The sequence below is a fragment of the Anabrus simplex genome, chromosome 2 (genome assembly GCF_040414725.1).
Source record: "Anabrus simplex isolate iqAnaSimp1 chromosome 2, ASM4041472v1, whole genome shotgun sequence".
NCBI lineage: Eukaryota > Metazoa > Arthropoda > Insecta > Orthoptera > Tettigoniidae > Anabrus > Anabrus simplex.
This window is the reverse complement of record NC_090266.1, coordinates 705,154,904-705,172,142: the sequence shown is the minus strand read 5'-3', so window position 1 is coordinate 705,172,142 and position 17,239 is coordinate 705,154,904. Positions and strand designations below refer to the sequence as shown.

The following is a 17,239-nucleotide window of genomic DNA, read 5'->3' as shown; positions in this document are numbered from 1 at the left end:
TCTATACATTCATCTAGACCAACTTATAAAGAAAAATGATAACCTTAATGAGGCTGTAGAATATAAGAATCCTTTATATTATCAAATTCTAGTATATTTGAAAATGCTTGAGAAAGATCACGAAAAAAGAATTGGAATTTCTCCATCTACAGATAGCCCTACAACTTATTCCTCCTCAGTTGAAGCTATAGGTGGCAGCAAGGAGGTTCTTGACACACCTATATCCCCCGCTCCTCCACCTCCTCAGGTGCAAGAGCAAGGAAGAACGCATCATCATGATATCATGATCACATATCAATTACGTCCTCAATCTCAACCAAACTTTGTTTCATTCAAAATTTCAGGCCAGTCTCCACATTAAATTAAACCATCACACTTACCATTCCATACTACCCCAACCATACATCTCTGCCCCCCTTATCATTTGCCAACCTGATCTCCCCACAATTTTACAATCACTCTGTTACCTTCCTGGCTAACAATACACAATAATATCATGTACCAGCCATCTCCACACATTAACTTCCTCCCTCCAGCACAGTTTTGTTCATCAACCGCATCTCATAATTTATATACCATGTACACACAATCACTCTTGGCGGCCTTCACACAATACTATCATTTTCACCCAATAGACTTCCTTCCTCCAATACCATTATATCCATCAACCACTTCTCATAATTTACCATATACTAATCATAATCGCATACTCACTATTATTTACAGACTCATCAAATATACCATCGTATCACTGAGTGCCGGGCTGAGTGGCTCAGACGGTTAAGGCGCTGGCCTTCTAACCCCAACTTGGCAGGTTCGATCCTGGCTCAGTCCGGTGGTATTTGAAGGTGCTCAAATACGACGGCCCCGTGTCGGTAGATTTACTGGCACGTGAAAGAACTCCTGCGGGACTAAATTCCGGCACCGCGGCATCTCCGAAGACCTTAAAAAGTAGTTAGTGGGACGTAAAACAAATAACTATTATTATTATTATTATTATTATTATTATTATTAGTATCACTGAGTCACAGTCAACCTCCATCTCAACTTATACCACCTGGTCTTATTCTTTCACCACATATCTATTTCGTCCTCAATCTCAACCATACTTATTCTCTTTTAAAATTTCAAACCACTCACCACAATAAATTAAATTATCTCACTTGCCATTCCATACTTTACCAACCATACATCACTTTCTCCCTTTCCATCCGCCAGCCGTAACTCATCACAATTTTTATAGCCACTCTACTACCTTATTCACTAACAATTGTCTTCGTCCATAAGATCATATACCAGTCATCTCCACACATTAACTTAATCACGAAACCTCATTATTATTTACAAACTCACCAAACATACCATCGTATCATTGAATCACAATCATCCTAAAACCACTTGTATTCACCAACCATAATATCTCAACTATAGTCATATAAGCATCTCACCATATTAAATTATGCTGCTACATTTTACCATCTCACTATATTAAATTATGCTATCACATCTTACCATTAACCTTTACCCTTATCACCTAACCATTTTTTACAATCACTCTCTTCCTTACTTACTAACCAAATACCCACCTCATCTTAGTTACAGCCTTCCAATACCATCTAAATTCACTACCTCTCCTCTCATTCCAACATAGTAACTCTGATCGCTCTATTGCATTTTCGATATGTTTGACACCAATCAAGCTCACTATACATTTCAAATACAATGACAGCAATTAATATACACACTTCACCACCTACCAATTTAACTACTTAATTACTCTTATCTCAACTACAAATAACACGCACACTCCACTATTCTCCTGTACTTACAATTTACTACTGTTGCTTGTTTTTTTTTTTTTTTTACTTCCTGTCACTACGCCTTCGTCCGATTTACCCTTCTTATCCCACAGCTCCTTTAGGCTCAAGCTTCTCCCTTTAGCCAAGGCACCTCTTGCTTCTGCTCCATCCCTCAAAGCAGTATTTTCACTTCGTTTATGGGCACTTGCCATTTCTTGAGGTCCCGCCCCTATTCACGCCCTCTATCTTCCTTTCTTCTCCCACCCTGTTCTCCATCCTTAGCTCCTTAACTGTTGCCCTGGTCTCCCTCCTCATCTCATTTGCTGCTTCCCTGGCTCCTACAATCGCTTCAAAGATAGTATGCACACCCTCCTCTGCCCTGCTAATTTCTTCTTGCTCTAAGCTCTGTTTCAATGCTTTCAGATTCATCACTGTCCAATTTCGGGACCAATTTCCGTGGCTCACCACCAGTATCTGGCCCCTAATATACGCTCTCAACCCCTGCAGTTTTGCCCTCACTAAATGTTTCTTCAAAATTTTGAAATTCATAATCTTCTCTCTTCCCAAATCCCTCTTAATCCCAGTTTTCTCACTCTGTAGATTACCAGCATTCCTTATCACTATATCTGCCATCAGTGAAGATAGCAGCGACACTTTCATGGGTCTGCGCCCTCTCACCTTGCCTACTCTCTCCACATTGTCTATGTTGACCTCACTAAAGTTGATTTTCATTTTCTGTTGAATGGCATCCACCACTTTGTAGATAATGTCTACTTCCGTTTCTGCCTTGTCTTCCTCCACCCCATAAATAAATATGGATTTCTTCTTGCGGTCCTGATTGCAGACTGCTATTTGTTTCTTCAAATTTACCACCTGCTCTTCCATATTTTTTATTCTTTCCTTTAGTGACGTCAGTTCTCTCTCGCTGTCTTCCATCATTGCCTTAGTATCTCTTGTGTATTCCTGGATCCACTGTCTCATCTTTTCGTGCTCCTGGACTTGCTCCTGTAGCAATTTCTTTACCTGCTCGAACGGGCATAACTCATCCACTACCTCCTTTACTACCTTCCTTATAATTTCAATGTCTTCCCAACTCATGTTGCTACTACTCTGTGACCGCTCCTGTAGCAATTTCTTTACCTGCTCGAACGGGCATAACTCATCCACTACCTCCTTTACTACCTTCCTTATAATTTCAATGTCTTCCCAACTCATGTTGCTACTACTCTGTGACCGCGGATTTACCTCCACTCCTCCAGTAACCATCAGCACAGTAACCACCATTGCCGCAGGAAGCATTTTCTTCACTGCCATCTCTACCTTACATTCTTTTTTATTATTCGTTCCCTTCCTCATTCTTCCCTGCCATCTCCAGATTGTGACCCTGTACTGCTCAATACTGATCATCTTCCGAGCTTCCTCCACACACTCCACTTGACCCAACCGCTCTCCCATTCTTTCACCACTCCACTCAGCCGGCACACACCGCACAGCACGTCTGACCTCCTTGCTGGTTTAAGCTAGACTGAGTGCCCATCCAGGCCTGTATCTAATAACACTAGAGCAACTATCAGTCCTTAGTAACACTCCAATGTATGCAATTTAAGCTGAAGTGTGAATAGTGGGTGTGTACAAGATCTTTTCATACAGCAGTCTGCTGGGCAGATTGTTGATGAGTGTGCCTCATGTAACTCTGCGCTGGGCGAGAAATGACATCACGGTAGTTGCTTGAAGTGTCTTCCTTTGGCACACTGGAGGCAATACATTGTGATACGTATTTTCCCCCAACTTTGTTCTTCTGTCTTAATAGCAGTAGTGTATAGGACTATACTTCTTGCTTTACTATCCTTCTTATCATATCAGTCACCTTCCTTCGATTTGCTATGGAGGAGAGATTCACCCTGTATGGCAGTTGAATATGGCTAAATAGGTGTGCTTTCTTCTTAATGGAAGTAAATTTAGTAGGCTCTTAGCTTTAGTTCTCAGTTCTGATGGTGCATGTGGTTTAAATGTTCTGCAGTAGTGCTTAATTCTGGGAAGTTGGTTAAGAGCAGCTAATATAGTCATATTTAACGATTGTGTTGCCTGGCTACATTTTAATTCTGCTTTTACTCATTTAGAACCATTTTTCTGAAGTCAAGCGAGAAAATTTACTTGCTTTGTTCTAGCTACGGGCATAGCTCGTTCTGTCTCTCCAGGACAAGGACTGCGCCATGTCATGTATTCCCCAACAACAACCACCACCATCACCACCACCACAGCAACAACTATAGAATCTCGTATTGTTGCTTCTTGGACATCTGCTGGAACAGGGTTTACTGCAACTGTTTCTGATCAGGTAGCGCAGGTAAATCCTTTTTATGTTTAATACTTATGAAACATACTCTCCTTGTAAAATTATTCAAGCTATGAACATCTGTAGAAGAGGAAAGTAAAGCCCCTCCCCTCAGTTTTTTAATGTTTAAGGCTCAATTCAGCTGAAAATAGGCACTTGCTAATGTAACCATTGTAATAGACTCAGGGTATTAATGTTCAGACTACATTATGTTAGTGCCTGTGCCATGAAACTGATGGCAGTTACATGAGTAATAGAATATGCCAGTAGGAAAAGCATAGTCATCCATCATTTAGAGCTGACAACATTGTGAGACTGTCAAAACTGAATGGTTCACAGAAATGGAATATAGTTCAGACATGCCATCTCCTTTTGCAGTATGGCCACTGAACGGTTGGTTACACTGAGATAGTTGCTTGAACTATCACAGGAATAACTTTCGGTATAAGTCATTCTTTGATCTAGTTACCGGTACCTCTTTTCAGGTGGCCAGTCCTTATGGAAGTGGTATACATGCAAACCAAGTGTTTTGCGGAACAGTACAGGAATTATGAAATATGGCATTGTAAGAAGAATATGCACTGTCCATTCCTTTCTCTACTTCCCTTCCATTTCTTCTCCTTCACTATTGTTAGGGTTAATATACCTGTCAGATGTATCAGTTTGTCCATGCTAGGATAGTCAGACTTTCACATCATTTCCGTGCTCCATAACATATTGCATGCTTCAACAACTTGCTTGCTCAGAACATATGATATGTTCCTCCTCCTCCTCCTCCTCCTCCTCCTCCTCCTCCTCCTCCTCCTCCTCCTCCTCCTCCTCCTCCTCCTCCTCCTCCTCCTCCTCCTCCTCCTCCTCCTCCTCCTCCTCCTCCTCCTCCTCCTCCTCCTCCTCCTCCTCCTCCTCCTCCTCCTCCTCCTCCTCCTCCTCCTCCTCCTCCTCCTCCTCCTCCTCCTCCTCCTCCTCCTCCTCCTCCTCCTCCTCCTCCTCCTCCTCCTCCTCCTCCTCCTCCTCCTCCTCCTCCTCCTCCTCCTCCTCCTCCTCCTCCTCCTCCTCCTCCTCCTCCTCCTCCTCCTCCTCCTCCTCCTCCTCCTCCTCCTCCTCCTCCTCCTCCTCCTCCTCCTCCTCCTCCTCCTCCTCCTCCTCCTCCTCCTCCTCCTCCTCCTCCTCCTCCTCCTCCTCCTCCTCCTCCTCCTCCTCCTCCTCCTCCTCCTCCTCCTCCTCCTCCTCCTCCTCCTCCTCCTCCTCCTCCTCCTCCTCCTCCTCCTCCTCCTCCTCCTCCTCCTCCTCCTCCTCCTCCTCCTCCTCCTCCTCCTCCTCCTCCTCCTCCTCCTCCTCCTCCTCCTCCTCCTCCTCCTCCTCCTCCTCCTCCTCCTCCTCCTCCTCCTCCTCCTCCTCCTCCTCCTCCTCCTCCTCCTCCTCCTCCTCCTCCTCCTCCTCCTCCTCCTCCTCCTCCTCCTCCTCCTCCTCCTCCTCCTCCTCCTCCTATGATTGTGAAATGAATCAATAATAGGAAAGTGCTGTTATTTTACAAATGGAACCTATAAAGACCAACATTCGACATATATAAAAAATAGGCAAATTATGGAAATATAACGCAAGAATCAAGGCCAACATGTTTCTGTGTCACTAAACACACTGACTATATTAATAGACAACACACTGACTATATTAATAGACATTCATGTGCTTTTAGTAAATGATAAGCATTCAATTTATTAGATATTTATGTTTTATACAATACATAATCAACATAATATGAAACTTGTAATTTTATGCAAGAAGGAAATGACATTTAATCATTAGATTTAAAAGCCAACTATACACGGCATATTTATATGTTATCAATATCTGATGTTATATAAGACAAATTGTTATAATATTTTACCACATAACAACGCAAGATCCAAAGCATAAGTATTTTAGACTTTAAAGTACAATGATTAGACTTTAAAATATATTAGTGTGTTTATGTAAAATATTTTATAGAGATCAACCCGCATTTATATTTTGCCTAAAATAATATCACTCCAGCAATAAGGTATAAAGATGTAACATGATATTTTTATTATAATTATCACGCAAGTTTTATTTATCAAATTTTACTGATAGTCTATTCACGATTGTACATAAGTATAAAAGGGATTCGATTCAACAGAATAAGCAACAATACCTAAGATAAATGCTTAATCAACCCAAGGATGCATTCTGTCAGCCCAAGGGCATGTATATAATAGACAAAGTTTTGTAATTTTAATTTTTAATTTTAACACAACGCTTAGAAATTTGTAAGTTTTTAAGATAAGTTTTCACTGAAAATTATGAAACAATATATCATGAAGGTCTTTCAGAGGTATAAGATAGAAATGCAAATGTGATTCTGATATAGCTGAAGATGACCTATGAAGGGTCGAAACCGGTCCTAGATTGTAATACTTTACAAGAAAATAAATGTATTGATTAGGTGGAATTTTTCTTTCCTTTTATGAAGATCTCTTGGAATCATCATCAGTTCAAACAAATACATAAATCAGAAAAGTTGTCAGGGCTAACACACATTTTACGTGAAATATGCCATGAGTTGTAGGTCATAAAAACACATTGAATTTTAAATGACTTCTTTAGAGTCCAAGTCACAAAAATTAAGCAAGTATGCATAATTATAGCAAAGTTTTAAAATACTGTGTAAAAACTTGTGGTTGAGGATCTTATAAAGTTTCTGTTGATGCTATGGATGTAACCATAGATATAAAGATATATGTTAAGAATATAAATCCTTGATGTGGCTCATTTATTCATAGTTGAACCATCAAATAGGTTAAAAATGTGTGTCAGAGTTGACACTTTAAATGTTGTGAAAAATCTTGTAAGAATGCCAATGTTAAGGCAGTCGGAGGTTGTAGAAGTGGGATGCACCCAGCTGTTGCTTATTTATGAATTATGTGCAGAGTTGCCTAGGAGTTCGGGGAACATCCTTCGTTGCTTGTAGTGGCTGCTATAATTTGAAGTTGACACTGCTGAATGTTGATGCTAAAAGTTATATGACGGTACGGCCTTGGTTGCATGGAATATGTAGTTGCAAAACGGTGGATGTCTGTGCAGAAAGAAGAAAAAAGATGTGAGGGCTAATATGTGTTTGGTCCTTAATTATTGGAGAGTAGATTCACAGTACTTACTCCCGTACTCCTCGTTCTCATAATCCTGCCGCTAGGAAAGCCGGAGTCTTCATGTATTAAAGGTATAAATGGAATGGTGGAACATCCCCCGTCAGGTTGCTATCATATAAGTCAAACGTCAGCACGGAAATAAAAGTTATAAATTATGACACTCAGTCAGTCATTGTTGGTGCTGGACATGGAATCAGTGTTGGACTCCATGGTGGAGTCAGTGTGAGACTCATTGTGTTGGGGTTCGGTGGCTGGGCAGAGGTCAACAGAGGTGTTGGCTGTCACAAGTGTCCCACTGAGGTCTGAGCGAGGAGCTGTGGTTGTTGATTTCGAAGTGTCCAGTAAGTGGCTGGACTGAAGATGTGCAGAACGGAAGACTGTGTACTATCTGAGAGTACTGTGTATTTGTGTATTTCTGTGGACTGAGGATCGCCGTGAGTCAGCAAGGGAAGCCACCATCATAAGTGTGAGGGTAAATTGACCTGTGTTAAAATTGCTTTTGTAAGTATCGTCCTGCTGCTGACAAGGGAACTGTCCATACTGTAATTTCGAAATCAACAATGAAATTTTGCAGAGAGCATGAGGAGATCCATAAAGTAACGATGTACAAAAATTTAGCTGCCATTTCGAACTGGAAGGTTTCAAAATCTTGATACAAAATCTGTGTGACAACGCAGCTTACTGGACAACCCTTGCTTCTTGCTGGTTCGCGCAGCGCACAGCAGAGTGGAGTTGCAGTTGTGCTGGAGAGAGAGAACTGGCAGGCTGCCACGCGCCAAGGTCACTTTATTGTTATGGAACGAATGTGAAATGAAGTGCATTAATCGCATGATAAAAACACAAATATTTTTGGCACCATGCACAACGAATATGCACTATGAGCCCACATTGTTCTTCACAGATTTCTTTACTTGTTTGAAGGCAATATTTCGCAGGCACTTTGAACTCGGAAGGTCTCTCTGTTGTATAATTGGTTGCGAACCATGAATATTTAATCATGTCCTTGAACCGTGGGGAAGAAAATTGAAAATGAATGAAGGACTGCATTTTCGGTATGCTGTTTCTCTGATAAACATCACACTGAAAGTCTTCACAAGTCGGCACAATGTCTGTTAAGCGGCGTTACAAAGACTTTCACTGCCGGAAGAAAAACTTGTCCGAGGGCTGTATTTTCCCTATAGTGCCGGAAGGAATCTGGAGAATTTCTATACTGTTGCCTGGAGGAATGTCTTCAAGTCAGCTCTTATCACTATAAGTATTCAAGGAATCTAGCAGTAGCAAACACTTCTATTCTTTTCTGCAAGTGGGAAGAAGGATTCCTTAAACCAATACCTTAATTCCTTTTTCCCCATTTTCCCTGATTTTGTGGCTGTTACAGTTATATTTCAGGCATGAAACATTTCTTTGGAAACTCTTGGACCAAAAGTTCCAGTTGACTCCTGTAGTACAATGAATAATTTCTGGAAAAGAGTACCGACCATACTAATTGTAGGCATAATTGTTTACGAATGGGTGAGTGCACTGACTGATTGAGTAACTGTTTCTGTATGTTTCTTACCAACAATCGATAAGAGTCCTTTTTGCTTTCATTTTGCACATGAAACCACTCTGATCAGTATTGTATGTTGAAGAAGGGGTGTAGTCTAAAAATCGCTCTGTAGCTGCTTCCACAAATTTCTTTGCGACTTTATCATAGTCTTCTTGCAGATATGAATTGTCCCATTATTACTAGTCAGCAGCCAGAGAACACCGAGACACCTCAAGGGTGCTCAGGTTGCAAATAGGATGCCCAAGAAAATAACCAAGGATATGGCATGCATAGGAAAATGAACTTAAATTGTGGCATATAATAAAGAAAATACAGAGTAAAATTCATATATGGCACGGTTTATTAACAACAACAAAATCTCAGATTGTCATCCTTCAGACCTATGATAGTGGAAATGATCGCTAATAAAATTAAAAATGCAGCTCTTGACGTACAAACAAAATAATCAAATGGGGTGGTACATGATTTTTTGCCCTATCTTGCCCTAACAAGTCATAATTACATATTAATTTCGATAATTTTGTTCAGGTAAACGGATTTCATTTAATTCACTGAAAGCTCTGCGTTCAGTTGATCCACTCTGAAATATTAGAAAGAAGAAAATTAAATTAAATTTTGTACGATAGTCACATTAAGTTTTCAATTATCTACCCAAAGTTTATGTTTTTACCATTACATAATTTGATGCTATAATTTCTCTTTAAAACTTAATCGACTCAGCGAAATAATGATCTGTTCAATTACCAGTCGCTTACTGGATTAGCGAAATTAAATAAATAACTAAATTCTGGAAATATCGTGATAGACATTTTAAATGGTCTGCCTAACACAAAATTTAACTTCTGAAATGCCACATCACAAATCCTGGATGCAAATATCAAAGAAAGTAACACTGCCCACATAGTATAACAACATCTGAGACAATAAGATAAAAGGTGAACTCAAAACTACCATAACCATGATTACAATACTAAGTCACACTAATATTTACAAAATATTTTACAATATCTACACATTTGGCTACACGGAAGATGATCATAGTGTCAGAATATCATTGAATAATTCTAGGATAGCTGAGTGTACCTTAAGGTTTCTAATATTCAAGCAGATGACCTGGATGAAAGTCCTCAAACATTCAGGAAAGGTCTCGAATTCGGGCAAAGTTTCGAATACTGTTCCAGAACCACCGTGAGTTAATGCGAACATTACAGTTACAAATTACGGAGAACTCGGGATAGAACCTAATTAGACATAATTCATCGAAGACGTAGTGAAACTCACACATACGTAGATTCATCATCCTAAATCACGCAAATATTCACCATATTATAATACCTAATTATCACTTGCCTCAATAATCATCTTCTATAATCATGGCGCGACTCTATTCTCAAAGAACTACATCAATTATGCATTACAATTTAATCTCTCTCGAAGGCAAAATTATCACATTAATAATAGTGAAATCTCTAATAATGACCCACATTATACGATGATACATTTGTGATCCGCCCCAGAATCTCACAAATTCATTACAATAGCATCACGCAACAAGTCCTATGCGTACATAATTCTTGAAGATCCAATCCATCTACCGGTTCTCGAGTCTCGATTTAACTATCTCTACTCTGGATTTACATACACGGGTTCTGATTCAAAGTGACGGAATCATTTTTCAAGACTTAAGTTCAAATATCACACACCATTACATTCCAGCGGATACCATATACAAGTATATTCCGCTTCTGTGCAACGACTGTACATCCAGTAAAATCTAATCTACGTACTCGAATGTTCTATCATCATTCTCCACCAATCGTGGCTATAATAAATTTGTAAGATGAAACTATGAGAATTATTACTGCCTGCCGAGCATAATTCACAAATCACGTATACCATTCAATATCACATTATGCCTATCTAACGGAGATAAATATGTGAAGATCATCTATTGGCACTACAATATGGCAAAGTACTACAACTACACAACTGCGACAAACTGTAAGACCATTTACCAATTATAACTACATAACTATCCCACTACAGAACAGATATTATTATACAATTGCGTCGACTTAGCTTTACGATGTCTTCATGCTGCTGGACGACTGGTCGCCCTCAATAGTACAATTATATGTGCCTTCATCTCAACCCATCGCTGCCAGCTACGGTCTCATAGTTTAGGCCTCCATCTCAGCACCCACACACACGGCGTTAGGTAACATCACCATGATGAGATTCGTAACTGTCCTCTTCTTGGATTTCAAGCTGAAACTGATACAATAAAAATTAATAAATTTGTTACACCACCAATTCCTGGAAATATTGTCCAAAGAATATACACTGTAGGGAGTTCAGCTTATCTTGACGTCTGTTGTATTATGTGTGTTGACAAACAGAATATTCCAAATGATATATTTGTGGGGTATACAACTACGTTCAATCAAAGTTCAACTTCTTCAGATCAATCCTCAGGTATAGCCATCTGCTATCGAACCAAGTCCTTGCCTGAATGGCGTGTCGAAGACTGCTCACAAATGGCGATTCACTGACCCAGTAACCTACTTTCCCCATCAGCTGGCGAGCTGGAGTCCTTGAAGCTTTGCACACGCGTGCTCAGACCGGAAATCTCGTCAAATTCACAACTGTAATAATTTCCCACATTTGTTTTACTCCTAAGATAATATTCAGAAATGTTATTATTATCATTATTATAATTGTTATTATTGTTGGAATACACATTACCTTTTCAGCACGCTGTTTAATAGTATCACAAGTCGTTCACATAGTTGGATACGGCCGGTGTCGGTCTACAGGTTTATCGCACGCTCGCGAGGCGCGCTCTCTTTCTTTCTTCTTTCTTTCTTTCTTTCTTTCTTTCTTTCTTTCATAGATGGGTTCATTCCTAACCGCCGATACCAGTATAAAGTCTAATTAGAAGAACACTAACTCCAAGATATACCGCTCGGTTCATATATTTGAGCCATCGGCCTATCGAAACTGTCACAGTATGAGATACAAATTTCGTATATTTTCTACTTTTTATTTTGTACTTTTTCTAAAAACGACTCAGCTAACTAGCACATGCCCTGAAATTAGGTCGCCCCATTCAAATCTCTCTTGAAATTTCCTAGGCCCACACTCGCAGGTCTTCATCGCATACATTCCGCTTCATTCTTCTTCCTTCTGTAAAGCGAGAAAATAATTTTGTATGCATAAATTTCCTGTGTTCAGTGGGGCTCACTGATGTAGGTTCTAATTGGCTCTTCCACCTCTACCGTTGTCGTAATGGCGTCACCTTACGACAACTTTTGCGAACAGTGGTTAATGAAAGCCGCTTCTTACCCCCCTTTATTTAACCATAAATTTGCAGCTTTTCTCTTGTATGCAAGATCTACAGTTTGTTTCACTTTCTTCTGTGGGCTGGAAGCGTAGCGTGAACTAGTAGATTTCGCTAGGTGACTGCGGTATCTCTTCATTGGATTGACGGGAATTAGACTCAGGGCTCAAAATCAGATCCGTAACACATCTTGTTCCTCGCAGTGGTGTGCTGCCTTCTCTGTCAGATAATGCAAGTGAGGTGTCACTGCTTCCACTATCACTTTCACAGTCACTGTTTCTCTCCAGACACGACTCCGAGACGATGCTGGTACCCATGAGATGATTTTCAATTAGTTCGATCACATGTCGACCCATCTCCCTTTCTTCCGAAGTTATTTCATGGGAAGAGGAGAAACCTTTTTCACGGAAATAACGTAAAACATACTCTGGAACATTAACAGGATTCATGACTGCTCTTTCAAAGGAACAACTGGATAGCGCAGAAAGCTCAAGGTAACCCGATTGCTTCAGCTGGTCACCAGGGCTGTCCACGTCGAGCTATACGCTAATGCATGCAAATCTATTAGACATTTCCGTATCGATTTCAGGACCTTAAGGTCAAAATGGCAGTTAAATTTTTGTACATTGCTTTCTTATGGACCCTTCATCCTCTCTTCCAAATTTCATTGTTGATTTTGATATGACAGCAAGGACGGTTTCCTTGTGAATACTGTTGAGCTGTTGCTGTTGAATTGTTCACTGCATGTGACTGTGTGAATTACTGGACTGTCTCTGGAGTAAAACCAAGTAATAGTCATTATGTATTGTGTAGCCTATAGCCCTGTGTTCAAATCCAGCAATCTTCACACAGCTACTTTGTGAGGTGACTGGACTTGGGGAAGTGAAAGTAAGGAATAGCAATAGGCTGGACCTCCTGCTCTGCCATAAGGAAGAGAGCCTTGTAAATAGACAGCTGTTAGTGTGGCCATTTATAGCTTTCTTTTTGTGTGCATGGTTATTTTTTTTAGTCATCCTGAAATAAATTAGAGTAATAAATAGACTGAGTTTTATTCGTAATAATATCTTTGAGCTTATACGTGTGTTAAACTTTAACCTAATTCTTGTTACAAATGTTAGGAGAAATGCATCACTACTGAGCAGTGCTGTATACTTTATAAAGGAGCATTGGCTCCTTAAATATGTGTTTTGAAGGCTATTAGCTAGTCTTATTTCTAATGCCAGATCATGTGCATGTCTTCATTGTAGCACATCCTGTGAAAATGAGTACTTGGGAGGTTATTTTGTAGCTATATGCTTGATATTCAATTTTTTTCTGGAATACTGGAGATGTAGAATTTCATTTTCGTGTGCCCAGTATTAATGCCTTAGGAGAGTAGCCTTGTGATGTTTTTCTAGTGGTAAATGCCCTAGGTTAGGAATATTGTGTGTGATATATTCATGAGGGGATGTCTTCAATGAAATAATGTGCCCTAGTCAGCAGTATGGAGACGATATTATATTAGGATGTCTTCGATGAAACAAAATGCCCTAGTCAGTAATAGGAGGTCTGCAATAAAATAATTTGTCCTGAGAGATAGATAATATGTCCTGGTCGGTACTGTTATGGACCGTGTGATGTCAAATGTGAAACAGGGGTCTTCCATAAGGCATTGCCATAAGGTTTCTTAAGATAGTTTCAGTGAATGCTTTTTCTGTAGGCACCAGGTTCTTAACCATCATGTTATTTAAGAGAGCAATCCCAGCATGTGTTTCAAAGGTTCTAATAATATTTGTTCCAGGGCAGATGATACCCCAAGCTATTTTCATGGTGAGTTAGGTGTCACCAGGCAACGGATATGATATTGGGTCTTTCTTCAAATATAAATACTCTTGTAGCTTGTACAAGAAGGTTACTGGCATGTTCTTATTTCTCTATGAAGATCTCGTATGTTGTGCATTCATTTTCAGATATGCTGCAGTCTTCCAATAAAAAGTCTTAATAAATAGTTTTTCCACAGGCATTCTAAGATAATTTAGTAGAAAGTTGGATTATGTTGTGACTACACTCTGTGTGAAATGCCATATCAACTCAACTCTTGTCCAGTGAAGTGAACATTTCCTTAACCCACATCATCCTCACACAAACATTGGCCAGGCCTTCAGCTGTAATGACGAGGCACTGCCGTGCCAAGTCCTATGTACTAGCTTGTATTTTGATCACCCCTGCAAGGGTTTCCCTTTTGTGGACTTCTATGAATAGAACGAGAATGTGGCTTGTATATAGCTCTCCTTCTAAGTATTTGTACCTTCATTTCTTTATTCTCCTCCAGAAAGGTTTCTCTGCTGCTTGACCTAGCCTTTCCAGGTTATTACCAAAATCTTCCCACGACTTCTTTTTGGATTCAACAACTATTTGTTTCGCCCTGTTCCTTTCATCTATGTACAATTCCCGGTCTGTATCAGCCCTTGTTTGGAGCCATCTCTGATAAGCCTTTTTTTTTTAATGTTTAAAAGATGTTCACTTTTTCCCATCTTTACACAGTTTTACCTAGGTATTCCCTTGCTATTTCTACTACAGCATCCCCTTATGCCACCCATTCTCTTTCTATATCCTGAACCTGCTTTCTGTCTACTGTTTGAAACTTCACACTAATCATATCCTTCTAATTTCCTAGGCCTAGAGATATTTAGTTCAGTACAGATCAGATATGCTCTCACTTCATCATTCCACCCAGATGTTCGCTTTTTCCCATCTTTACACACAGTTTTACTTAGGTATTCCCTTGCTGTTTCTACTACAGCATCCCTGTATGCCACCCATTCTCTTTCTATATCCTGAACCTGCTTTCTGTCTACTGTTCGAAGCTTCTCACTAATCATATCCTTGTACTTCTAATTTCCTAGGCCTAGAGATACTTAGTTCAATACAGATCAGATAATGGTCTGTATCATTCAGAGTTAAAAATTTCATCTTGGGTCCATATTGAACTGAGAATAACAAAGTTTTGAAAGGAAGTTATTAGGTCCACCTTTTCAAATACAATACAATGTGTTGTTTAGATTAAATTACAACAATTATTTATTTAATACTAGTTTTGATGCCGTTTGGCGTCATCTTCAATCGAACATAGATCATTGAAATGGGCATTCATATAAAAATTACACTTACCCAATATAAAATACATTTAACATTACACTTTAAATAATTCCTGATAAAATGACTATAATGACAATGTTTATCTTCTTTTATCAAGTTTAAGACTTGCGGGTTGTATACAATAAGTTAAGAAGACATATAATAAGTGAAATTCAGCCAAAATGGGATCTTGAGAGACCTGGGTTCGACTTTTGTCACGCTTAATATCTGATAAAAATATTTTTAGTTTAAGGGTGTTGCACTTTGTACAGAATGTGAATAGTAATTCTGTGAGTAATGAGCTCAATCTTGATGGACACAGTTGTGAACAATTGCTTGTGTCTGTATCCATTAGCTTATTACTGCAACATGTCAAACACGGTGGAAACGTGTTACGAGTGAAGTCCATAAGTTGCTAAAAGAACAGTGTTTCCCAGTTCAATGCGGGACCTAAAGAATAAAGAGAAAAATACTAGTTAGAAGAACGTGCATGAAAGAGGGGCGGTGGAAAGGGCAAGGTAGAAAATCTAATCATGTAATTATATATTTATATGAGACCCACCTCGGACGGCTGTTGAATGGCACAAAGTGTCGAGAGAGACTACATTACGACAAGCTCTGATCAAGGACATGCCGTAGGCCGCTGAAGGCGGGGAGAGGGAGGGGTTGAGGAGCGATTGAATAAGGTGAATCTGAGAGTGCACAGCGAGAAAACGTGTTGCACATGAAGCGAAAGACCAAACTATTGCTTGGAATTTTAATATTTTTAAGAAATGCAATAAGGAAATCAAAAAGTATTTTAGGTTTTTCAGAAATATCTTCAGTTCTGAATTGGCCAAAGTTTTGAAGAAGGTTGAGTGAAAGTATGTATTGAAGTGGTTTGACCTTATTTCGAATGGAATAGGTAGATTATTTTCATTCATATTATCTAGAATTCTAGGAGTTTTTTTACATGAAAATATTAGGGTCCAAAAGCATTTAGGGTACATTCTTAAATTTCCTGTCACTGATGCAACATAACTACTTTACTCCTGTCTGAGATTTTGCTTTGGGAGACTGCGAAGGTGAACAAGTACATTACAGGTGTGAGGATTTGGGTTGGTTTTCCAAAGAGTCTAAGTGCGCTGCTTATTCTGGAGAATTAATTTAGTAGTGTCTTTAATCCAGGATGGAAAGCAATTTGGCTAGGATTTTGTGAATGGGACATGGTCTCTAATTGCAGCAAACCAGGATGTTGTAGAAAGTACTCGCAGAGCAGTTGATGTTACTGGATGATGATAAAACAGTCCAAGGTAGTGAATGAATGTCTTCATTAATTGAATTCCAGTTGGACTCACCCCATAGTGGAACTTGTCAACCATGAAACTTAAAATAAGAATATTAGTTAACACCACCTTTCCAATACTTATCTTTCCTTATATTTAGGATATAAACATTACAACAGGCATTGTGAGATGGGACGTTTCGCTTAACTGTCGTAAGCATCATCAGCCGAAATAAATCTTAGTCTAAAGTTAAGTCAGGGCCCCGAACCTAGTGTCCTTAAAATATATGGCACCCTAAGAAGCAACATTTACATTTAGAAAATCAAAAAGGCTTAAAACTAGTGTGAAAAAAAAAACATAGGATGTTACAACATGGCTAAGAGAAAAACATACAATCGTGTTGAAACAGAGGTTAAAAACAGAAAGTACAATATGGAGCTGGTAGTGAAATAATTAAAATCATTAGGATATCATTGCTACCAGTCAGTCAATCAGAATGTTCAAACATAAAACAAGAGTGAAAATATATAAGAGTGTTCATCATGGCTAAGTGAAAAAAACACGTAATCGTGATGCCAGAGGTTGAAAACATAAGGTACAACACAGAGCTGGCAGTGTATTAATCAAACTCATTGCTACCAGTCAGTTAATAAGAATGTTCATACAT

At 39.3% G+C, this 17,239-nt stretch overlaps 1 protein-coding gene across 2 annotated transcripts in view; it reads left to right on the top strand.

Moving 5' to 3' along the window:
- The window catches only part of LOC136864387 (CTTNBP2 N-terminal-like protein), a 441,040-nt gene that overhangs the window by 384,887 nt on the left and 38,914 nt on the right, over positions 1-17,239 (top strand). For both annotated transcript variants that reach the window (XM_067141318.2, XM_067141317.2), the window contains one exon: positions 3,968-4,146. In XM_067141318.2, the coding sequence (XP_066997419.2) occupies positions 3,968-4,146 (179 nt within the window). The remainder of the gene's footprint in view (positions 1-3,967; positions 4,147-17,239) is intronic.